Source organism: Staurois parvus, unplaced genomic scaffold (genome assembly GCF_062004578.1).
Source record: "Staurois parvus isolate SC_StPar_1 unplaced genomic scaffold, SC_StPar_1.0 ptg000874l, whole genome shotgun sequence".
Taxonomy (NCBI): Eukaryota; Metazoa; Chordata; class Amphibia; order Anura; family Ranidae; genus Staurois; species Staurois parvus.
In genome coordinates, this window is record NW_028318670.1 from 1416136 (window position 1) to 1441188 (window position 25053).

Genomic DNA, 25053 nt, shown 5'->3' on the forward strand with positions numbered 1-25053 from the left:
ATACTGCATTGACTACTCGTGTACCGACCCCGGCTTTGTTCTCTGACTGTGCTTGTTTTCCACCTGTCCTGACCTCGGCTAGTCTATCGGATTTCCATTGGTCTCCTCCCATTGTACTCTGCCCCTGCGAGTGGTCTCCTCATTCTCAGCTGGGAGCCGCGACCTGGTCCCAGCTTGCTGCAAGTCCATCCTCACCATCGGGGGCTCTGTTAAAGAAGCAGGCTGGGGCTTAAACTCTGCGCCCTGGGGAACCTCAAGCTGACTAGGCTGGGGCTTAGACTCCACGTGCTCGGGAACCCCAAATTGACTAGGCTGGGGCTTAGACTCCGCACCCTGGGCAACTTCAAGTTAATTAGGCTGGGGCTTACACTCCGCGTCCTGGGGAACCCCAAGTTGACTAGGCTGGGGCTTAGACTCCGCGCCCTGGGGAACCTCAAGTTGACTAGGCTGGGGCTTATACTCCGCTCCCTGGGGAACCCCAAGTTGACTAGGCTGGGGCTTATACTCCGCTCCCTGGGGAACCCCAAGTTGACTAGGCTGGGGCTTAGACTCAGCGTCCTGGGGAACCCCAAGTTGACTAGGCTGGGGCTTAGACTCAGCATCCTGGGGAACTCCAAGTTGACTAGGCTGGGGCTTAGACTCCACGCCCTGGGAAACCTCAAGTTGACTAGGCTGGGGCTTAGACTCTGCGCCCTGGGGAACATCAAGTTGACTAGGCTGGGGCTTAGACTCCGCGCCCTGGGGAACCTCAAGTTGACTAGGCTGGGGCTTAGACTCCGCGCCCTGGGGAACCTCAAGTTGACTAGGCTGGGGCTTAGACTCCGCGCCCTGGGGAACCCCAAGTTGACTATCTACAAGGGCTCACTTCCACCGGTGATGACATCAGTACAGACAGGGGGCAGGGAGAGAGGAGTGAATACCATGTGCATTCAAAAAGTGCTCCCAAAGAAAGACCCAAAGAAAACAAAGAGACTCTACAGGTTTAGCTCCAGCAAACGGAGCCTGGTCAGGAGTATAAAGAATTAAAATAGGTCACCTAGTGGCTGGAAGTTGTGCTCAGCTGCAGATGGTGGTAAAATGGACCTCTCAAAAGCTGCAGCTCACATGGACTTCTCAAAAGCTGCAGGTGCTGTTAGTGAGGGTTGTCATAGACTTCTACGGAGGCTTTCGAGCACCAAGGAAGCGACATGGCGGATCATTTTTTTTGAAGCAACGTGTGAACAGGACTGTAAGGAGACCATTTTATTTGGTGACGGGAGCTTTGGTTGGCAAAAACCGTTCAATGCCACATTTTGAAGCAAGTGTGAATGAACCCTAAGTGATTTGCGCACACCACAAAATTTACTCTTCCAGTGAAAGGTTTTGACGTTTTTTTTATTTTTCTACTGCTATCCAAGGGTAACCCGGTACAACACGTCATTGATCTTTGGTAACCTCCGATCTCCTTTTGAACCATTTCCTGTATTACGAGGATCAGCCTCGTGTTTTCTGAGGTGTATCTCAAGGCGCTTCTTCTTCTGCCAGTACGACATCCCAAAACAGGATTCACATAGAAGACATTTCCCACACTTGGGTCACCAACACACCTCAAGGGTAGTGTGGAATCTCTTAAGTACAAAAAAAAAAAAAAAGAAGACAGGACTTCGATGAATAAAAAAATTCCCTCACTCAGAACAGGAATGTGGCTTCTCCCCCTTGTGCAATTTCTGATGTCTGTAAAGATTGGCCTTTTGTGAAAAGCATTTCCCACACTCAGGGCAGGAATACGGCTTCTCCCCCGTGTGTGTGCTCTGATGTCTCTGAAGATTTGACTTCTCAGAAAAACATTTCCCGCACTCAGTGCAGGAAAACGGCTTCTCCCCCGTGTGCAGTCTCTGGTGTCTGTCAAGACCGGACTTCTCCGAAAAGCATTTCCCGCACTCAGAGCAGAAATACGGCTTCTCCCCCGTGTGAGATCTCTGATGCAGAACAAGTTTTGATTTCCGCGTAAAACATTTCTCGCACTCAGAACAGGAATACGGCTTCCTGCCCGTGTGTAATCTCTGGTGTCGGAAAAGAGTGGGCCTCTGCGAAAAACATTTCCCACACTCGGGACAGGAATACGGCTTCTCCCCTGTGTGTGATCTCTGATGCAGAACAAGTTTTGATTTCCGCGTAAAAAATTTCTCGCACTCGGAACAGGAATATGGCTTCCTGCTCGTGTGTAATCTCTGGTGTCGGAAAAGAGTGGACCTCTGCGAAAAACATTTCCCGCACTCGGGACAGGAAAACGGCTTCTCACCCGTGTGGGATCTCTGATGTAAAATGAGTTTTGAATTCTGCATAAAACATCTCCCGCACTCGGGGCAGGAATAGGACTTCTTGCCTGAATTACAGATTTGAAGTGCGATATGTTGCGATCTCTGCAGAAAGCATTTCCAGGACTCTGGGAAGGAATACGGCTTCTCCCTCGCGCGAGACCTCTGATGTCTAGTAAAATTTGCTTTACGCTGAAACCGTTTCCCACAGTCAGGACATGAATATGGCTTCTCACTCGTGTGAGATCTCTGATGTCTGTAAAGATTGGACTTATCTGAAAAGCACTTCCCGCACTCAGGACAGGAGAAGCTCTTCTCTATTGGAAGGCCGACCCGTTCCTGCACAGTCTGAGAGTCCTCAGGATACGAGGAATCCGATGGTCCATCTACACTGGGTGGTGCCGGATGGACATTGGAGGGAGCCGGGTTTTCTCCTGGACTATATTGTATGATGTCCTCATCTTCTACTTTCCAGTCTGGAGACAAAGTGAGACAATCCTCTGAGGTTTTCCTCATCTCCCGGCCATGGACTAAAATACAAAGACAAAGAGGATTACTACACAGGAGCTGATTGGTTCCCCAAACCAGGACTCCGCCCACATCAGGCAGCTTGGTCTCTGAGGAGCTTCCAATTCCACCCACAAGGGAACTAGGAAATGGGTCAGTGACCAATCAGTGAGCAGTATGGGTGGAGGAATGGATTTAGTGTTCATGACCCACCTCTGCTGATCTCTGTAGGAGTGTCCTCCTCTATAAATGTCCCCTTTATTCCATCCTCCTCCATAGACTGCTGATCATCCCTCACATACGCCTCTTCTTCTTCTGATTTCACCTCAACTTTTATATCTGTCAGATCTTCACCCTAAACCAAGAGGAGAGAAAATGTAAGCTCCAATAATGCGAGACCACCCATCATTTTAAGTCACATGTTCTAGGTTTTTCTGTCCCACCAGCTTTGTAATGGCGGAGATGGTGTGACCTACCTGTGTGGAATCTTGGGAATACAGAGGACGGGGACATCTCTCTGGTGGGTTCCTGTAGCTGGATGACTCCACCATGGTGTCCTGGTGCAGATCTTTGTGTCCTTCTGGAATCTCTGACTCCTCCATCCCCCCATCCTCATCCTCCTCTTTTATCTCTTCTTGACCAACAACTTTAGAATCTCTCAGGTTTCCACTCTGAATATATAATAAAATGACATCAATGGTAACAATGCAGATATTGTACAGATCCTAATGATACTATCAGTGATTGTTCCTCATCTACCTGATGATGGTGAGGGATGGTGTGACCTTCCTGTGTAGAATCCCAAGAATACAGAGGACGGGGACATTTCTCTGGTGGGTTCCCATGACTGGATCCATCTACCTGATGATGGTGAGGGATGGTGTGACCTTCCTGTGTGGAATCCTGGGAATACAGAGGACGGGGACATCTCTCTGGTGGGTTCCTGTAGCTGGATGACTCCACCATGGTGTCCTGGTGCAGATCTTTGTGTCCTTCTGGAATCTCTGACTCCTCCATCCCCCCATCCTCCTCTTTTATCTCTTCTTGACCAACAACTTTAGAATCTCTCAGGTTTCCACTCTGAATATATAATAAAATGACATCAATGGTAACAATGCAGATATTGTACAGATCCTAATGATACTATCAGTGATTGTTCCTCATCTACCTGATGATGGTGAGGGATGGTGTGACCTTCCTGTGTAGAATCCCAAGAATACAGAGGACGGGGACATTTCTCTGGTGGGTTCCCATGACTGGATCCATCTACCTGATGATGGTGAGGGATGGTGTGACCTTCCTGTGTGGAATCCTGGGAATACAGAGGACGGGGACATCTCTCTGGTGGGTTCCTGTAGCTGGATGACTCCACCATGGTGTCCTGGTGCAGATCTTTGTGTCCTTCTGGAATCTCTGACTCCTCCATCCCCCCATTCTCCTCTTTTATCTCTTCTTGACCAACAACTTTAGAATCTCTCATGTTTCCACTCTGAATATATAATAAAATGACATCAATGGTAACAATGCAGATATTGTACAGATCCTAATGATACTATCAGTGATTGTTCATCTACCTGATGATGGTGAGGGATGGTGTGACCTTCCTGTGTAGAATCCCAAGAATACAGAGGACGGGGACATTTCTCTGGTGGGTTCCCATGACTGGATCCATCTACCTGATGATGGTGAGGGATGGTGTGACCTTCCTGTGTGGAATCCCGGGAATACAGAGGACGGGGACATCTCTCTGGTGTGTTCAAATGACTGGATCCATCTGTAGGAAACACACACACTGACTGAATCTATTGTTTCTATGTGTTTATCAGATGATGGGGGATCTAGGTGGACCCTCCGTACTGCTCTCTCCTTTCCAATAAAGTCTCCTCTTACCCGGTGATGTGAGGGGCGGCTGATTGTCCATCATGACGTCCTTGTAGAGGTCCTTGTGTCCTTCTAAATACTCCCACTCCTCCATGGAGAAATAGACAGTGACACCCTGACACCTTATAGGAACCTGACACACACAATGATACAGTCACCATCCAGACACATCCCTTGTCTGTTACTGGAGAATGTCCCAGAATTCCCGGCACCGCTCACCTCTCCTGTCAGCAGCTCCATCATCTTCTCGGTGACTTCTAGAATCTTCTCCACGTTGTGTCTCTCAGGGTGTAGGGAGTCACATGGAGGCACTGTGATGGTCAGATGATCACCTGACTTCAGAGGAGGAAATCTCTGTATTGAGGAACCAATAGGAACATCATGTTAGACTACCAGAATCCTCCTCACCTCTCCGGTCAGGTCTGTGTTTTATTAATAGAGATGAGAGTGATATCATGTGACCTCCCAGAATCCTCCTCACCTCTCCGGTCAGATCTGTGTTTTATTAATAGAGATGAGAGTGATGTCATGTGACCTCCCAGAATCCTCCTCCCCTCTCCGGTCAGGTCTGTGTTTTATTAATAGAGATGAGAGTGATGTCATGTGACCTCCCAGAATCCTCCTCACCTCTCCGGTCAGCAGGTAGATGATCTCCAGGGTGAGGTTTAGTATCCTCTCAGTCATGTGACTCCGGTCCTCCTCCATCCTCATTGGTCATGTGATCTATACAGGTTTCCTGTAGACCAATAATTGATAACAGAGAATGATCCGGACTGTACTGATTGTACAATATAAGGATTTGGGGGAGGGGGGATATAAGGGGGTAATAGTCGGGGTGCCTCATCTTGCACATGAAGAGGTGTACACAGCAGACTAAAGAGGCACAATAAAGGAGAGAAGGGAAGAAGGAATTTGGTGACAACAGAGGGACAATCTCTCCAAATCCTTCCCACCATCCCCCACACCCTTCTAATGTGTCTTCTCTGCTGGCGGTATATAAGGACAGACCTCTTCCTCTGATGGCGGTGAAGTCGGGGGATGGGATGTTGGTGGGGGGATGGGGTAGGGTGGTCACCTCACCCCGATCTCATGTTATATACAGATTCTGTGGCAGATGAAGGTGGTCATTAAACTCCCATCTGCGTCATTAACCGCGTAACCATTTCCCTACCGAAGGACGGCTACAGAGCGATTGTCTGGTTCTGGGACCACATCTATGGACATCATTTCAGGACACACCCCCCGCCATCACTGTGTCCTACAGACACGGCTGATCACAGGATACGGTATACGGCCAATCAAAGTGGCCTTTTACCACGTGATCAGCCGTGTCCAATGACAGAAGAGATCTCCGAGTACATACAGTTGCTGGTTATTGGCTGCACTTTCCTTGTGCTGTCACAGCGTGAGGAGAGAACTGCCGAGAACCGGCAATTGTCAGAGGATGGATCAGCACTGATCTTCAGAGCCCATCACTGCCACCCATCAGTGCAGCATCATCAGTGCCCATCAATGCCACCCATCAGTGGTGCCTATCTGTGCCCCCCATCAGTGCTGCCTATCTGTGCCCCCCATCTGTGCTGCCTATCTGTGCCCCCCATCTGTGCCGCCTATCTGTGCCCCCCATCTGTGCCGCCTCATCAATGCACATCAGTGAAGGAGAAAACTTACCAATTTGCAAAATTTTATAATAGAAAAACTTTTTTTTTTTTGGAGAAAACTTACCAATTTGCAAAATTTTATAATAGAAAAACTTTTTTTTTTTTTGCTTTTTTGTCTATAGCGCAAAAAATAAACCCCCAGTGGGGAGTACATACCACCAAAAGAAAGCTTTGTGTGTGTGGGAAAAAAATTATACAAATGTCATATGGGTGCAGTGTTGCATGACCGCGTAATTGTCATTCAAAGTGAGACAGCGCTGAAAGCTGAAAATTGGCCTGGGGGGGGGGGGGGGGGGGGGAGGGGGAATAGACATGATTTTGCACTCCTAGGTAGGGGGTGTGCGTTGGCCATACCCACGCCGCCATTTGCAGCCACGGATGTCAATCACCAGGTCCCGGCCAGTGATTACTGAGCATCTCCGACGGGGAGGAGGAATGTTTTGTTTACAATCTTCCTCCCTGTCAGCTCGGGCGCACTGCACAGCACAGCCATCCAGAGCAGTGTGATTACAGTGAAGCACACAGACCCCGTCCCCTAGTGACTGACTCCACCCCTTAGTAAAACACAGTTAACCCTTTGATTGCCCTTCACATTAACCCCTTCCTGCCCAGTGCCATTAGTACAGTGTCAGGGCTTTTTTTTAGCACTGATCACTGTATTGGTGTCACTGGGGATGTCAGTGACACCAAGTCAGTTCCCCCCCACCAGTGTCAGAATGCCCGCCGCAGTCCTGCTATAAGTCACTGATCGCCGCCATTACTAGTAGAAAAAAATAATCCCAGTATCTACCCCGCTATTTGTAGACGCTATAATGTTCACGTAAACCAATTAATTTCCACATATCGGGATTGTTTTTTTCAGCGAAGACACGGAGCGGGAAGCATTTTGGCCGAAATTTGTGAGGAAATTGGATTTTTTACATTTTTTTACTGGACGTGTTTAATAGCAAAAAGTCCAAAAGGGGGGGGGGAAGGGAAGGGAGGGGAGGTGAGGGAGGAAGGGGGGGGGGGGGAGGGAAGGAAGGAGGAAGGAAGGAGGAAGGAAGGAGGGAGAAAGGAGGGAGGAAGAGGAGGAGATTGTTGTTGCCTAGAGGCCTCAAAGTGGTGGAGATGTTTATGACATCATTGACCTAATAAAGCGTCATAACTTCTGACTAGTGACATCACAGTGACTATGGAGGAAGAGGACGGACGTGACGGGGGGGGGGGGATTACTGGGTGTAAATAGAAGATAAGATCTCATTACCTTCTCTGCTGTCACTTCCAGCAATGTCCCCTTTCTCCCGCCTCACCTCTCAGCAAGAAAGTCCTATTTATACCTGACATCACTTCCTGTCTTCCATAGAGACTTCCTGTCTGGGTAGAAGTGAGATCCCCACCTTGTGGAGCTCAGAGGAACTGCAGCCCCGAGAACCGTCTGGTAGTGTGACCCCGGCCTTGTGCTGGGTGTGTATGGACTGTATATCCTCATAGAGGGGTCACCTCCACTCCCACCAAGAAATATATGACTTCCAATGAATGGAGGGATTTTGAACCTTTGGTTTTGCAGCAGAACTGATGATGAATTTAGTGGCGATGAAACGATAGATTTGTTTTATATGTGGCACAGCTTAGGAGAAATTTGCTGTCTACGTTGATGAAAACCTTCCTATGTGGTTTTTCGAGCCCTTTGATGCCCCCATTCATCCGAAGAAGACTCAGGCAGAGGTGGGATGGATGACACGGGTCACCCCCTCACTGCCCTCATCAGATGTACCCAGCAGCAAGCAGTCCACCTAGAGTGGTCACCTCACACCCGAACACATATTGACTACACGGTTCCGTGGATGATGAAGGTGGTCATTAAACTCATTTAATGCCTTTTCTGCAATAAATTAGCCTCAGAACCTGTGTCATTAATATGTGTTCAGGTTTTAAAGGGGTGATGATCCTGCTGGGGTTCTTTGTATCCACGTGCCTGAGGTGGTACTAGGGTGACCACCTCATTCCTTTAAAACCAACCACACATTAGTTACACAGGTTCTGGGGCTGATTATGGTGGTCATTAAACTCACTTAGTGCCTTCTCTGCATTGAATTCACCTCAGAACCCGTGTCATTAATATGTGTTCAGGTTTTAAAGGGGTGAGGTGATGATCCTAAATCCACCTCTACTGCTTCAGAGCAGCCAGGCAGATCAGGGTGGGACCTCATACCTCTGTACAGATGGAACGGGGACTCATCCCTCTTCATTCAGCATGTTCCACCTTTGGAATTCCCTGCCTGGTTATGTTGTTTCATTATTTTCTACACATCTCCCTGCCCCGTAAAAGATGTCGGATCAATGTAGACGGCCACAGCTGGAACTGCTGCCACCACAATGGTGCTCCAAGCAGGACCTTGAAGTAGCATCTCCAAAGGCTTGTCCTGACACAGGCTACTCCGTACCATCATGCTGAGGTCCTTCCCCTTTTCCATGGCTAATCCTCCAACAACGCATCCCCGGGATCAGGAACCATTTCTGTCCTTCCTTCTACCATAATCAGCCCCAGAACCTGTGTAACTAATGTGTGTTTGGTTTTAAAGGGATGAGGTGGCCATCCTAGTTCCACCTCAAGCACGTGGATACAAAGAACCCCAGCAGGAATGACGGAAATGTTTCCTGATCCCAGGGATGCAGTGTTGGAGGATTAGTCATCTCCTCTGACCCCAACAAGGCATTTTCCTCCACACAACTGCCACTCACTGGATATTTTCTCCTTTTCGGACCATTTTCTGTAACACCCTAGAGATGGTTGTGCGGGAAAATCCCCATTCTGATGCTCGGCTTGAACTTCAGCAAGTTGTCTTCACCATGTCTAGATGCCTAAATGCATTGAGTTGCTGCCATGGGATTGGCTGATTAGCCATTTGTGTTACCAAGCAATTAATCAGGTGGACCTAATAAAGTGGCCAGTGAGTGTAGATCGATGTTTTGTTGGCTTTATCCCAAATGTCCTCCACAGCCAGAGAACGACTTATGGAGAAGGTCAATATTAATTGTGGACAGATGCCCCTGTTGTGTGAGACCTCTGATGTTTAACAAGATCTTTTTTATGCATATAACATTTCCCGCACTCTGGACAGGAATACGGTTTCTCGTACGTGTGTAAACGCTGATGTCTGGAAAGAGTGGACTTCCGTGAAAAACATTTCCTGCACTCAGGACAGGAATACGGCTTCTCTCCCGTGTGAGATCTCTGATGTGTAACTAGGTCTGATTTATTTGAAAAACTTTTCCCGCACTCAGGGCAGGAATACGGCTTCTCTCCCGTGCGAGATCTTTGATGTTTAACCAGGTTTGATTTGTTTGAAAAACGTTTCCCGCACTCAGGGCAGAGAAATGGCCTGTCCCCTGTGTGAGATCTCTGATGTACAACAAGTACCGATTTGCGTGTATAACATTTTCCACACTCTGGGCAGGAATACAGCTTCTCCACTTTGTGAGACATCTGATGCATGACAAGATAGGCTTTCTGTGAGAAACACTCAGTGCAGGAATACAGCTTTTCCCCCGTGTGAGATCATTGATGTTTAACAAGGTCTGATTTCTGTGTATAACATTTCCCGCACTCAGGGCAGAAATACGGCCACTCCCCCCGTGTGAGATCTTTGATGTATAACAAGTTCTGGTTTCTGTGTATAACATTTTCCACACTCAGAGCAGACATAAGGCTTCTCCCCTGTGTGATACCTCTGATGTATGTTAAGACTGAACTTCAGTGAAAAACATTTCTCGCACTCTGTACAGGAATAGGGTCTCTCTCCTGTGTGAGATCTCTGATGATTAACAAGTTCTGATTTTCTTGTATAACATTTCCCGCATCCAGGCCAGGAAAACGGCTTCTCGCCTCTGTGATACATCTGATGTGTGTTAAGATCAATCTTCATTGAATAACATTTCCTGCACTCCAGGGAAGAATACGGCTTCTCCCCCGTGTGAGATCTTTGATGTGTTACAAGTTCTGATTTCTGTGTATAACATTTTCCGCACTCAGAGCAACAATACGGCTTCTCGCCTGTGTGAGATCTCTGATGTTTGGAAAGACCGGAGCGGAGCAACTAGCAGATGGCACACGCAGACCAGAAGATCAGCAGAGCTGGAGGTTACTACTGAGCGCAGGATCAGTAGAGCTGGAGGTTACTACTGAGCGGGGGACCAGCAGAGCTAGAGGTTACTACTGAGCGGGGGACCAGCAGAGCTAGAGGTTACTACTGAGCGGGGGACCAGCAGAGCTGGAGGTTACTACTGAGCGGGGGACCAGCAGAGCTGGAGGTAACTACTGAGCGAGGGACCAGCAGAGCTGGAGGTTACTACTGAGCGAGGGACCTGCAGAGCTGGAGGTTACTACTGAGCGAGGGATCAGCAGAGCTGGAGGTTACTACTGAGCGAGGGATCAGCAGAGCAGAAGGTTACTACTGAGCGTGGAATCAGCAGAGCAGTAGGTTACTACTGAGCGAGGGATCAGCAGACCTGGAGGTTACTACTGAGCGAGGGATCAGCAGACCTGGAGGTTACTACTGAGCGAGGGATCAGCAGAGCTGGAGGTTACTGCTGAGCGGGAGATCAGAAGAGCTGGAGGTTACTACTGAGCGAGGGATCAGCAGACCTGGAGGTTACTACTGAGCGAGGGATCAGCAGAGCTGGAGGTTACTGCTGAGCGGGAGATCAGAAGAGCTGGAGGTTACTACTGAGCGGGGGATCAGAAGAGCTAGAGGTTACTACTGAGCGGCTCGTGTGTATATATTCTGGGAGAGTCTGGTGCAGACGTCACATCTGGTGTGCAGTGTGGAGCAGCAGGAAGGTGAATGGGGTCCTAACCGGAGCAGAGCAACTAGCAGATGGCACATGCAGACCAGAGGATCAGCAAAGATGGGGGTTACTAAGGAGCGAGGGATCAGCAGAGCTGGAGGTTACTACTGAGCGGGGTTCAGCAGAGCTGGGAGTTACTACTGAGTGCGGGATCAGCAGAGCTGGGAGTAACTACTGAGCGGGGGATCAGCAGAGCTGGGAGTTGCTACTGAGCGTGGGATCAGCAGAGCTGGAGGTTACTACTGGGCGGGAGATCAGCAGAGCTGGGGGGTACTACTGAGCGGGGGATCAGCAGAGCTGGAGGTACTACTGAGCGGGGGATCAGCAGAGCTGGAGGTTACTATTGAGCGCAGGATCAGCAGTGCTGGAGGTTACTACTGAGTGGGGGATCAGCAAAGATTGGGGTTACTAAGGAGCGAGGGATCAGCAGAGCTGGAGGTTACTACTGAGCGGGGGGATCAGCAGAGCTGGGTGTAACTACTGAGTGGGGGATCAGCAGAGCTGGGGGTTACTACTGAGCGGGGGATCAGCACAGCTGGAGGTTACTACTGAGGTTGGGATCAGCAGAGCTGGGGGTTACTACTGAGCAGGGGATCAGCAGAGATGGGGGTACTACTTTGCAGGGAAACTGCTAAACAAAAGGATAATAATGAGCTGGGGATCTGCTGAGTGGGGTTACTCATTAACGGGGAATTTGGTAAGTGGGGGAAAGAGAACTGAGTGGCAGAGGATCAGCACAGTTGTGGGACGGCAGCAGGAAAAATGAACAGATGTCACACGTGGTGAGCAGCAGGGGAGCAATATAGCGGGAGGTGAGCAGGGACTGGAGGAAGATGGGGCTGAGCGGCACAGAATCAGCAGAGTAGAGGGACCGCAGCAGGAGAAACTAGCAGATGTCACACGTGGTGAGCAGCATAGGAGCAATATAGCGGAAGGTGGGATGAGACTGAGCGGCAGAGAATGATCAGAGCTGAGAGGCTGAAGCCTGAGAAACTAGCTGATGTCACACATGGCACACTGCATGGAAATAATATAGTGGGTGGTGAATGGGGACCACAGAGAGAGAAAGATCAGCAAACCAGATGATCAGCAGAGCTGGGGGTCCTACTTGGCATGGAATCTGCTGAACGAAGGAATTAATGAGCTGGGGATCTGCTGAGTGGCGGCAATCACAAACTGGGGATTAGCTGAGTAGGAGAACTCATGATCTGGAGATTTGCTAAGGAGAAAGAGAGCTGAGTGGCAGAGGATCAGCAGAATTGCAGGACCAGTCCAGAAAAACTTAATGTTTCATGTGCTGAGCAGCTTGGGAGCAATATAGCGGGAGGTGAGCGGGGACTAGAGGGAGAGAGGACTGAGCGGCAGAGAATCAGCAGAGCTGAGGGTCCAGAGCAGGAGAAACTAGCAGATATCACAGGTAGTGAGCATCATGGGAGAAATGTAGCATGAGGTGAGTGGGGACTGGAGGGAGAGAAGACTGAGCAGCAGAGAATGAGCAGAACTGAGGGGCCGAAGCCTGAGAAACCGGAGTATGTCACACATGATGCGCAGCACAGAAACAATATAGCGGGAGGTGAGTGGGGATTGGAGAAAGGGGAGGCTCAGCAGAACTGGGAGTAGCTAACGAGTGGGGGATCAGCAGAGCTGGAGGTAGCTACTGAGTGGGGGATCAGCAGAGCTGGAGGTAGCTACTGAGTGGGGGATCAGCAGAGCTGGGGGTAGCTATAGAAACCAGTCCCCCCATGTAAATGAATGGGTCTCCCGAGTGATGTCATTGACCAAATATGGTCATGTCCAAATATAGTCAATGATGTCACCCAGAAGACCCCGCCCCTTTACATGTACTGTATCAGCTGTTGTCTGCCGAAGTTCTCAGAAGCAAGTGAGCAGTCATCAAGGTGAGACTTCATTGGTAACGCCATTGCTAAGGACCTGGACCTACATTGCCAGGTGTTACGATTGACAGTGGATTAGAGGACTATGTACCCCTTACGGCAGGGTGGGATCTGGGGGCCTTCCTATTGGTAAAGGGAACTTCCACATAAGCCCCCTGCCAGCAGACCTGCACAACCAGCAGGCTAGGATTGGGTTGTGGAGAAGAGGTGTGTGTCCTGATCAACATGGCAGCAAGGTTCTTCAAGGGTCTGGTATGGTTCAGGAGGGAAGCTTTTCCATCCCCTTTCCTGACAAGCTGAGCTGCATGGTTAGTTTTTGTATGACTTTTTTGGGGGGACCCTAGGATTTTTTCTTGATGTTTCCATGGAAGCTTCCCCCCCGTTAAATTCATAAAAGGGTCTGGTATGGAATTTGGGTGGGACTGCACCCTGTTTTTTTGGCATGGGTTCCACCTTAAAATTCATACCAGGCCTAAATTACGTGAAAACCCCCCACACCGGGTTTGTGGTCCTCCATGAACATTTACAGCAGACCCTCATCTAGGACAAGGGTCCGGTATATGAAGGGAACCCCCCTGGCTGCTTTGGAAACTTGCATCTTTTTTTCTTGTTTCACTTGAAGCATCGGTGAATCGCTGCTCCTGTCAGACAGAATTTTGTTGTTTTGGTACATATCCCCCCGTGCAGTGCCCAGCCCCCCCCAATCCAAGAGTTTGATAAATTGTCTATTGGCCTAGAAAATGGCCTGAAGTAATTTATAATATTCGGCTATTTACCTCCCAGGTGTGTTCAGCTCATGGACTTCGTGTTCCTGACCCACCTGTGCTGATCTCTGTAGGAGTGTCCTCCTCTATAAATGTCCCCGTTATTCCATCCTCCTCCATAGACTGCTGATCATCCCTCACATACGCCTCTTCTTCTGATCTCACCTCAAATTCTATATCGATTGGATCTCCACTCTACATCAAGAGAAGGAGAGAAAATATCATCTGTAAGATAGAAGATTTATTATTGTGACATCACATAGAAAGTCCGCACATCGTCTCCATGAGTCCATGTTCTAGATTCTCCGTCTCACCAACCTTGTAATAGTGAGGGATGGTGTGACCTTCCTGTGTGGAATCCTGGGAATACAGAGGACGGGGACATCTCTCTGGTGGGTTCCCATGACTGGATCCATCTACCTGATGATGGTGAGGGATGGTGTGACCTTCCTGTGTGCAATCCCGGGAATACAGAGCACGGGGACATCTCTCTGGTGGGTTCCCATGACTGGATTCATCTTCCTGATGATGGTGAGGGATGGTGTGACCTTCCTGTGTGCAATCCCAGGAATACAGAGGACGGGGACATCTCTCTGGTGGGTTCCCATGACTGGATCCATCTGTAGGAAACACACACACTGACTGAATCCATTGTTTCTATGTGTTTATCAGATGATGGGGGATCTAGGTGGATCCTCCGTACTGCTCTCTCCTTTCCAATAAAGTCTCCTCTTACCCGGTGATGTGAGGGGCGGCTGATTGTCCATCATGACGTCCTTGTAGAGGTCCTTGTGTTCTTCTAAATACTCCCACTCCTCCATAGAGAAATAGACAGCGACACCCTGACACCTTATAGGGACCTGACACACACAATGATACAGTCACCATCCAGACACATCCCTTGTCTGTTACTGGAGAATGTCCCAGAATTCCCGGCACCGCTCACCTCTCCTGTCAGCAGCTCCATCATCTTCTTGGTGACTTCTAGAATCTTCTCCATGTTGTGTCTCTCAGGGTTTAGGGAGTCACATGGAGGCACTGTGATGGTCATATGATCACCTGACTTCAGAAGAGGAAATCTCTGTATTGAGGAACCAATAGGAACATCATGTTAGACTCCCAGAATCCTCCTCACCTCCCCGGTCAGGTCCGTGTTTTTTTAATAGAGATGAGAGTGATGTCATGTGACCTCCCAGAATCCTCCTCACCTCTCCGGTCAGGTCTGTGTTTTATTAATAGAGATGAGTGATGTCATGTGACCTCCCAGAATCCTCCTCACCTCTCCGGTCAGGTCTGTGTGATGTCATGTGACCTCCCAGAATCCTCCTCACCTCTCCGGTCAGGTCTGTTTTTTATTAATAGAGATGAGTGATGTCATGTGACCTCCCAGAATCCACCTCACCTCTCCGGTCAGCAGGTAGATGATCTCCAGGGTAAGGTTTAGTATCCTCTCAGTCATGTGACTCCGGTCCTCCTCCATCCTCATTGGTCATGTGATCTATACAGGTTTCCTGTAGACCAATAATTGATAACAGAGAATGATCCGGACTGTACTGGTTGTACAATATTAGGATGGGGGGAAGGGGGGGTATAAGGGGTTAATAGGGAGAGAAGGGAAGAAGGAATTTGGTGACAACAGAGGGACAATCCCTCCAAATCCTTCCCACCATCCCCCACACCCCTCTAATGTGTCTTCTCTGCTGGCGGTATATAAAGACAGACCTCTTCCTCTGATGGCGGTGAAGTCGGGGGATGGGATGTTGGTGGGGGGATGGGGGCAGGGTGGTCACCTCACCCCGATCTCATGTTATGTACAGATTCTGTGGCAGATGAAGGTGGTCATTAAACTCCCATCTGCGTCATTAACCGCGTAACCATTTCCCTACCGAAGGACGGCTACAGAGCGATTGTCTGGTTCTGGGACCACGTCTATGGACATCATTCCAGGACACGCCCCCGGCGATCACTGTGTACTATGGACACGGCTGATCACAGGATACGGTACATAGCCAATCACAGCGGCCTTTTACCACGTGATCAGCCGTGTCCAATGACAGAGGAGATCTCCGGGAATGGTACATACAGTTGCCGGTTATCGGCTGCACTCTCCTTGTACTGTCACAGCGTGAGGAGAGAACCAGCAATTGTCAGAGGATGGATCAGCACTAATTATCATGGCACAGCAGTGCCGCCTACCTGTGCCCATCAGTGCAGCATCATCAGTGCCACCCACCTGTGCCCATCAGTGCTCATCAATGCCACCCATCAGTACAGCATCAGTGCCCATCACTGCCACCCATCAATGCATCAGTGCCACCCATCAGTGCCACCCATCAGTGCAGCCTCATCAGTGCCCATCACTGCCACCCATCAATGCAGCAGCATCAGTGCCCATCACTGACACCCATCAATGCAGCAGCATCAGTGCCCATCACTGACACCCATCAATGCAGCATCGGTGCCCATCAGTGCCACCTCATCAGTGCCAACCATCAGTGCAGCCTCATCAGTGCCACCCATCAATGCACCATCATCAGTGCTGCCTATCTGTGCCACCTCAGAGCTGCCTATCAGTGCCCATTACTGCAGCCTCATCAACGCACATCAGTAAAGGAGAAAACTTACCAATTTGCAAAATTTTATAATAGAAACAAAGAAAAACTTTTTTTTAATTTTTTTTTATAGCACAAAAAATAAAACCCCCAGCGGGGAGTACAGACCACCAAAAGAGAGCTCTGTGTGTGGGAAAAAATGATAGAAATGTCATATGGGTACAGTGTCGCATGACCGCGCAATTGTCATTCAAAGTGCGACAGCGCTGAAAGCTGAAAATTGGCCTGGGGGTATAAGGGATTTTGCATTCCTAGGTAGGGGGCGTGTGGGCCATACCAGCGCCGCCATTTGCAGTCACGGATGTCAATCATCGGGTCCCGGACAGTGATTACTGAGCATCTCCGACGGGGAGGAGGAATGTTTTGTTTCCAATCTTCCTCCCTGTCGGCTTGGGCGCACTGCACAGCACAGCCATGCAGAGCAGTGTGATTACAGTGAAGCACACAGACCCTGCCCCCTAGAAACAGACTCCGCCCCCTAGTAACATACCAAGCCCCTCATAAAACATTCCCAGCACACAGTTAACCCTTTGAACACCCCAGATGTTAACCCCTTCCTGCCCAGTGCCATTAGTACAGTGTCAGGGCTTTTTTTTTTTTTAGCATTGATCACTGTATTGGGTGTCACTGGGGATGTCAGTGACACCAAGTCAGTCCCCCCCCCGTGTCAGAATGCCCACCGCAATCCCGCTATAAGTTGCTGATCGCCGCCATTACTAGTAGAAAAAAAAATAATCCCAGTATCTATCCCGCCATTTTTAGACGAGTAAACCAATTTATTTCCACATATCGGAATTTTCTTTTCAGCAAAGACACGGAGCGGGAGACATTTTGGCCGAAATTTGTGAGGAAATTGGATTTTTTACATTTTTTTACTGGACGTGTTTAATAGCAAAAAGTCCAAAATATTGTTTTTTTCTCAAAATTGTCGATCTTTTTTTTTTTTATAGCGCAAAAAAAAAAAAATGCGCAGGGAATCAAATACCACCGAAATAAAGCTCTATTCGTGGGGATAAAAGGACGGAAATGTAATTTGGGTGCAGCGTAGCACGACCGCACAATTGTCAGGGAAAGTAATGCAGCGACGTAATGCAAAAAAATTTCCTGGTCAGGAGGGGGGAAGGGAATCCTCTGGAGGGGGAGTGGTTAACATGTGTTCGGGTTTTAAAGGGATGAGGAGGCCATGAGGAGGAGGAGGAAGAGGAAGAGCAGGAGGAAAAAGAAGGAGGAGGAGGAGGAAGAAGAGGAGGAGATTGTTGCTGCCTATAGGCCTCAAAGTGTTGGAGATGTTTATGACATCATTGACCTAATAAAGCATCATAACGGCTGACTAGTGACATCACAGTGACTATGGAGGAAGAGGACGGACGTGACGATGGAGGAAGAGGACAGACGTGACCATGGGGTAAGAGGACGGACGCGACGGCGAAGGGAGAGGACGGACGCGACGTCGGAGGGAGAGGACGGACGCGACGTCGGAGGGAGAGGACGGACGCGACGGTGGAGGGAGAGGACGGACGTGATGGCGGAGGAAGAGGAGGACGGGCATGACGGTGGAGGAAGAGGAGGACGGGCTCGACGGTGGAGGAAAAGGACGGATGCGACGGTGGAGGAAGAGGATGGACGTGACGGTGGAGGAAGAGGACGGATGTGACGGTGGAGGAAGAGGACGGATGTGACGGTGGAGTTAGAGGACAGGCATGACGGGGGGTTACTGGGTGTAAATATAAAATAAGATCGCATTACCACCTCTGCTGCCACTTCCAGCAATGTCTCCTTTCTCCCGCCTCACTTCTTAGCAAGAAAGTCCTATTTATACCTGACATCACTTCCTGTCTGGGTAGAAGTGAGATCCCCACCTTGTGGAGCTCAGAGGAACTGCAGCCCTGAGAAGCGTCTGATAGTGTGACCCAGACCTTGTGCTGCTGTATGACGGTAGGGGGTGGAACCAAGGGACGGTGCTTGGAGGTGGAACCATGGGACGGTGCTCGGATGTGGGTAGGGGCGGAGACAAGGGATGGTGCTCGGAGGTGGGTAGGGGGTGGAACCAAGGGGCGGTGCTCGGAGGTGGGTAGGGGGCGGAGACAAGGGGTGCTTCAGAAAGGGGGAGTGCCTTCACCTTGTTCTTCAAGAAAACAAAGGCCCGGCTTAGCGCCATCTAATGGCCAAATGCTGTTCCCTTCAGTTGTAAATCGATGGGTCAGTGTCATTAGGGCGTGTTCTTCGATGTCTCCCGTGTGCAGGAGCATGATCTGAGGGATTTCTATGGAACCGTGCCTGATGAAGGAAGCGAGGAGTTCCATTCCTAGGAAATGCAAGAAGGATTTGCCCAGAGGTGGGATGGATGACACGGGTCACCCCCTCACTGCCCTCATCAGATGTACCCAGCAGCAAGCAGTCCACCTAGAGTGGTCACCTCACCCCTTTACACCAGAACACATATTGACTACACGGGTTCCGTGGCTGATGAAGGTGGTCATTAAACTCATTTAATGCCTTATCTGCAATAAATCAGAAGCCGTGTCATTAATATGTGTTTCGGTTTTAAAGGGGTGATGATCCTGCTGGGATTGGCAGCAGTTCCCGGCTGGGACCTGCTGATTGGCTGTGTCCAATCACAGCACAGAGCCATGTGTTTACAAACAATACAGGCCTCAGTACACAGAGCAGCGAGGTGGCTGTTTCCTCATCCTGCAAAGCAGGGAGAAAAAACAGCCACATATTATTAGTAAAAGCAGCACATACTACACATCGTTGTGCACACACCCCTTGCTTGCCCCTAGATGCTAACCCCTTCCCAGCCGGTGTAAAGTATTAGCACTGGTCACCATGATTTCACTGGTGAGGTCAGTGTCAGTCAGTTCCCAACCCAGCGTCGGATTGCCCGCTGCACTTTCGCAGTCCCATTATAAGTCGCTGATCACCGCCATTGTCAATATAGAAAAATAAATACAAATTCCCGTAGATATCCCGTAGTTTGTAGACGCTAAAACTTTCACACAAACCAATTATGATACACGTATCGAGATTTTTTTTTTTTTAACCAAAGAAATGGAGCAGAATACACTTTGGCCTAAATTTATGAAGGAATTTGATTTTATTGGATATGTTTTATAACAGAAAGTAGAAAATATTGTTTTGGGGTTTTTTTTCAGGAACAATTGATTACTGTCCGTGATACTTTTTTTATTTGCACTAATATACAATTTTGAGGACAAGCTTTCGGGGGCCCCTTCTTCAGGTCTACGCAGTACTGAAACAAAGATTTAGCAGAATATTAGAAGAGATGTAGGGGATGGGAAGAAAAAAAACAAAACCACAGATAAGACACAGAAAAAGCAAAGTCTGGGGCAGTCATGCTTGAGCTGTGAGTCATAAAACTGTTGGATAATGAGTGAGGAATCCCATGTCCAAAGTCAGGCTTGTGACATCTCTTGTGTCAAATAGAATTATCAATCTTAGTTCAAAAGTTTTTCTTTCCTGAATGGATTTGAAATTTCCTTTAGGAACTAAAATATTGAGGTCTTTCATTGTGTGGTGTGTTTGTGTGAAATGGTGTCCTACAGGTGTGCAGAGGTCATCTTCTTTATGTTCCTTGATGGTATGTCTGTGCAAATTCATCCTTGTTTGCAACTTCTGTCCTGTTTCACCAACATAAGATCCTTTGTTACATTTTCTGCACTGGATAAGGTACACATTACTGGAGGTGTAGCTGTATGAGCCAGAGATATTGAAGATCCCTTTTGAGTGTCTGACACTTTTTGATGGATTGATTTGGTTGCACAGTTTGCAGCATTTCTTTCTGCAGGGTTTGCTGCCATTATTTGTGACCTCATAATCAGGAAGTTTCCTACTAATTAGTTTATTTCTGAGGTTGGGGGGTTGTCTGAAGGCCAGTATTGAGGATTGTCTGAAGGCCAGTATTGAGGGTTGTCTGAAGGCCAGTATTGAGGGTTGTCTGAAGGCCAATATTGAGGGTTGTCTGAAGGCCAGTATAGGGGGTTGTCTGAAGGCCAGTATTGAGGGTTGTCTGAAGGCCAGTATTGGGGGTTGTATGAAGGCCAGTATTGGGGGTTGTCTGAAGGCCAGTATTGAGGGTTGCTGGAATATTTCAGAGTTCCATGCTCTGTTATGATGGGTTGTAAATCTTTGATTATTTTTCTTATCCCTTCTAGTGCTGGGTTGTATGTGTGTCAAGGAGCAAGGAGCCAGACACACAAGGAGGTGCAATTAAAGGTAGGTTTATTAATATAAAAATAAGACAAAAGTCTATGCAAGTCCAACAGCGGAAATCGTAGCCAAAGCCGGGGTCAAGAGCCAGGAAGAATCATCGCCAAATCCGGGGTCAAGAGCCAGGAAGAATCGTCGCCAAATCCGGGGTCAAGAGCCAGGAAGAATCGTCGCCAGAGCCGGGATCATGAGCCAGGAAGAATGGTCGCCAGAGCCGGGGTCAGAAGCCAGGAGGAGTCTTAGCCAAAGCCGTATCGGTATCCAGGAAAGCAATGAGTAGCTAAACAGGAGCTTTCTGTTGTGCAACAGACAGGACAAGAATGCAATGGACAGCCACAAACAGCAGACTGATAAGCCGCTACCTCCTGGGGGAGGAGCCGCAGAGGGCTGAAAGCATAAAGGATCCCACAATGCTTTGCAGACACCTAAGATGGATGCCAGCACATGGAGCAGCACAAGGTCTGAGGAAAGGTAGGACCTCGACAATGTGGTTACTAGAGGTACACGGTTGTTTTTTTTCTCCTTGTACTGAAGTAGATTTTCTCTTTGGGTTCTCAAGGCTGTTTATGCCGGTGTTGTTAGTTTTGTCCTTGTAACCTTTGTTATGGAAGGAGTCTGCTGGTGTCCCGAGATGTTTATCTCTGTATTCCTGGTCTGAACATATTCGATGGTGTCTGATGGCCTGACTGTGTATGATGGCACGTTGGGGGTGGAAGCTGGAACTGTGGAGGTAGTTGCATCTGTCAGTGGGTTTCCTGTATATTGAGGTGTGAAGCGTATCATCCCTGATGTATACTGTGGTGTCTAGGAAGTTGACATGTGTGTTTGAGTATTCCATTGTTAGTTTGATTGATGGATGAAAAGTGTTGATCAATGAGTAAAATTGTTTTAGGTATTCTTCACCTTTTGTCCATATGATGAAAATATCATCAATATAGCGATAGTATCTGTATGGTTTTTGTTCCATGCTGTTCAGGAATTTTTCCTCCAGGTCAGCCATAAATAAATTGGCATATTGGGGTGCCATTTTACTTCCCATCGCAGTGCCCATACATTGAAGATAGATGTCCTTATTGAAGGCAAAGTAGTTGTGTGTAAGTATGAATTCAATGAGCTGTGTAACATCCTCAGCAGTGTATTTGTGGTTTGGTGAGGATGATAAGGATCTGTGACATGCAGCTAATCCATCCTTGTGAGGGATATTACTATACAGGGATACTACATCCATAGTCACTAGAAGTGTATTAGATGGTAATTGCTGGATGTTGTTGATCTTGTTCAGAAAGTCAGTTGTGTTTTGCAGGAAACTAGCAGTATTCATGACTAACGGTTTAAAAAAATTTTCTACAAAGCCTGAGATTTGTTCGGTGAGTGTATTCATACCTGTTATGATGGGTCTGCCTGGATTTCCTGGCTTGTGGACTTTAAGCAGCATGTAGAAGTCCCTGATTTCTGGATGATCCGGAATCGCATTTATAAGTTCTGAATGTAGGTGGGCTGGAAGTGTTTTAATGAGACCTTTTAATTGCTTTGTAAAGTCCTGGGTCGGATCATAATCCAGTTTTTTATAGTAGATGGCATTTTCCAGCTGCCTCTGGCCTTCTTGTATGTATTTGTTTGTATTCATCACAACAACTACTCCCCCCTTTATCCACTGGTTTGATGGTGATGGCCTGATTATTGCGCAAATCATGTATAGCTCTTTGCTCTAGTTGTGAAAGATTGTACAGAATTTTCTTTTGCTGGGTGGATATCAGGGATGTAGCTCGCAATCTGAAGCTATCAATATAGGTGTCCAGTTTGGGGTTGCATCCTTGTGGAGGTGTGAAGCAGCTGTTCTTTTTCTTTGTGTAGCACTCCATTGTCCTAGGATTCCTTTCATTATTGTGGAAATATTCTTTGAGCCTTAGTCTCCTGAAGAAATCCTCCATATCTGACAATACTTGTAAATGATCCAATTTGGTGGTTGGGCAGAGTGTAAGGCCTTTGGAGAGGATGTTTAATTCTGGTTCGGACAGTTTATGCTTTGACAAGTTGATGATTCCAAGTTCCTCTGTATATCCACATTTTCAGTCAGGTCAGCACTTACACAAGGGATACCTTGGGATTCCGGATTAGATTGCAGGTCATTGATAGTAGGAGGTATACAGTTGTGGCCAAAATTATTCAACCCCCACTGAAATTGAGTGTTTTGGCCAGTTTGACATTGCTTTTGATCATTCAGTCATCTTGCTTACATTTACATTAAAGAGGCACTTGTAGGTCAGACAAATATAACATAACAGTTATAATGAAATAACCACAAATGTCTTTTCTGTGCTCACAGCATTATCAGTTTTATTCAACCCCCAAGTGACATTCAATCTTAGTACTTAGTACAGCATCCTTTTACAGTTATAACAGCTTTTAAACGTGAAGCATAGCTTGACACAAGTGTCTTGCAGCGATCTACGGGTATCTTCGCCCATTCTTCATGGGCAAAGGCCTCCAGTTCAGTCACATTCTTAGGCTTGCGCACTGCAACTGCTTTCTTTAAGTCCCACCAGAGGTTCTCAATCGGATTTAAGTCTGGTGACTGCGATGGCCACTCCAAAATGTTCCAGCCTTTCCTCTGCAACCATGCTCTAGTGGACTTGGAGGTATGCTTGGGATCATTGTCCTGTTGAAAGGTCCAACGTCTCCCAAGCCTCAGGTGTGTGACGGACTGCATCACGTTTCCATCCAATATCTCCTGGTACTGAAGAGAATTCATGGTACCTTGCACACGCTGAAGCTTCCCTGTACCTGCAGAAGCAAAACAGCCCCAAAGCATGATTGACCCTCCACCATGCTTCACAGTAGGCAAGGTGTTCTTTTCATCATAGGCCTTGTTCTTCCTCCTCCAAACATAGCGTTGATCCATGGGCCCAAACAGTTCTAATTTTGTTTCATCAGTCCACAGAACACTATCCCACAACTTTTGTGGTTTGTCCACATGGCTTTTGGCATACTGCAGTCGACTCTTCTTATTCTTTGGAGACAGCAAGGGGGTACGCCTGGGAGTTCTGGCACGGAGGCCTTCATTACGCAGTGTGCGTCTTATTGTCTGGGCTGAAACTTCTGTACCCACATCTGACAAATCTTTTCTCAGTTCCTCAGCAGTCACACGGGGACTTCTCTCCACTCTACGCTTCAGGTAGCGCACAGCAGTCGAAGTCAGCATCTTCTTTCTGCCACGACCAGGTAGCGTTTCAACAGTGCCCTTTGCCTTGAATTTGCGAATGATGCTTCCTAAGGTGTCTCTTGGTATGTTTAACATCTTTGCAATCTTCTTATAGCCATTGCCCTTCCTGTGAAGAGAAATCACCTCTTCTCTTGTCTTCCTGGACCATTCTCTTGCCTTCACCATGTTTGTAACCACACCAGTAAATGTCTAGAAGGAGCTGAGTATCACAGTCATTTTAAAGCTGCCTAATTGGTGCTTATTATGCTTGATTGCTGCTCGGTGACATCCACAGGTGTTTTCAATACCTGATGGAAAGCACCTGTATGAACCTCTGTTCTTCAGAGTGGTAGTCTTTAAGGGGTTGAATAATTGTGGCAATGAAGAAACCACATAAGAACCATTTACTACTGTATTACATAAACAATTGATGTCATTTTAGTTGCATTTGGGTAGTTACAACGTCCTTGTAGGATTTGATTCTGAATACAATTCCAAATGTACACTATAGTCCCTAAACCCCTTTACAGCATTGGGGGTTGAATAATTTTGGCCACAACTGTAGATGTTGGGTTGCTTTTATGTTTAGGTTGTATCCAAAAGGTCTGCTCTTGGTGCAGCTTCTGAAGTTTTTTTTGCTTCCCATTCATGGCAAGTTTTTGTGTTTGTCTTTGTAAAGTTTCCAATTCATTCTTGATTTGGTTAATGTTGGTAGGTCCAACGATGTTAGGGTTTCAAAGACTGCTTTTGTATCCAGATAGTTACCCTTTTTCCATACAGTTTGTGAATGAGGTGATTCCTTAATCTCTCACTGGTGCGTCTGCAAAGTCCTTCTGCATAAGGAGAGTTGATTGTATTTACGCAAGGATTTTTAATCCGGAGGCCTTGTGGTATGAGATTCCTCTTTTTGCATCTTGGGAGAAAGAAAATATCACTGTTGATCTGTGTTTCCTTTGTGATTAGGTTAGTTAACTGCTTCTTTATGCAGCTATATGCAGTATCTTCCATTTTGCTTGAGATGATTGTAGCCGTATTAGTGCATTTGCGACAGAAACAATTCAGTACTGTCCGTGATACTTTTTTTATTTGCACTAACATACAATTTGGAGGACAAGCTTTCAGGGAATGTCCCCTTCTTCAGGTCTAAGCAGTACTGAAACAAAGATTTAGCAGA

General features: G+C 47.8%; 1 protein-coding gene across 4 annotated transcripts; it reads right to left on the reverse strand.

Moving 5' to 3' along the window:
* Positions 1-1353: 1353 nt before the first annotated feature.
* LOC149443171 (uncharacterized) lies at positions 1354-14912 on the reverse strand. 4 transcript variants are annotated; one of them, XM_089655821.1, is made up of 10 exons: positions 7593-7671; positions 5313-5421; positions 4905-5039; positions 4695-4818; positions 4379-4578; positions 3973-4293; positions 3564-3884; positions 3281-3475; positions 3018-3159; positions 1354-2827 (listed from the first exon to the last, which is right to left on the reverse strand). In XM_089655821.1, the coding sequence occupies exons 2-10, from the start codon at positions 5394-5396 to the stop codon at positions 1665-1667; spliced, it is 2685 nt and encodes an 894-aa protein (XP_089511947.1). In that variant the 5' UTR covers positions 5397-5421; positions 7593-7671; the 3' UTR covers positions 1354-1664. The 4 variants fall into 4 exon arrangements, with proteins under 4 accessions (XP_089511947.1, XP_089511948.1, XP_089511950.1 ...); XM_089655822.1 differs by lacking the exons at positions 4905-5039; positions 5313-5421; positions 7593-7671 and adding an exon at positions 14782-14912; XM_089655824.1 differs by lacking the exons at positions 3018-3159; positions 3281-3475; positions 3564-3884; ... (4 more) ...; positions 5313-5421; positions 7593-7671 and adding exons at positions 13892-14030; positions 14154-14251; positions 14572-14695; positions 14782-14912.
* Positions 14913-25053: the final 10141 nt, after the last annotated feature.

Coding starts and splice junctions, on each gene's coding strand:
- LOC149443171 (XM_089655821.1), bottom strand. CDS start 5,396: ATGAGGATGGAGGAGGACCGGAGTCACATGACTGAGAGGATACTAAAC. Junction 4,819..4,904: donor TGGAGCTGCTGACAGGAGAG/GTGAGCGGTGCC, acceptor TGTGTGTGTCAG/GTTCCTATAAGGTGTCAGGG. Junction 2,828..3,017: donor TCCTACAGAGATCAGCAGAG/GTGGGTCATGAA, acceptor TTTGTATTTTAG/TCCATGGCCGGGAGATGAGG.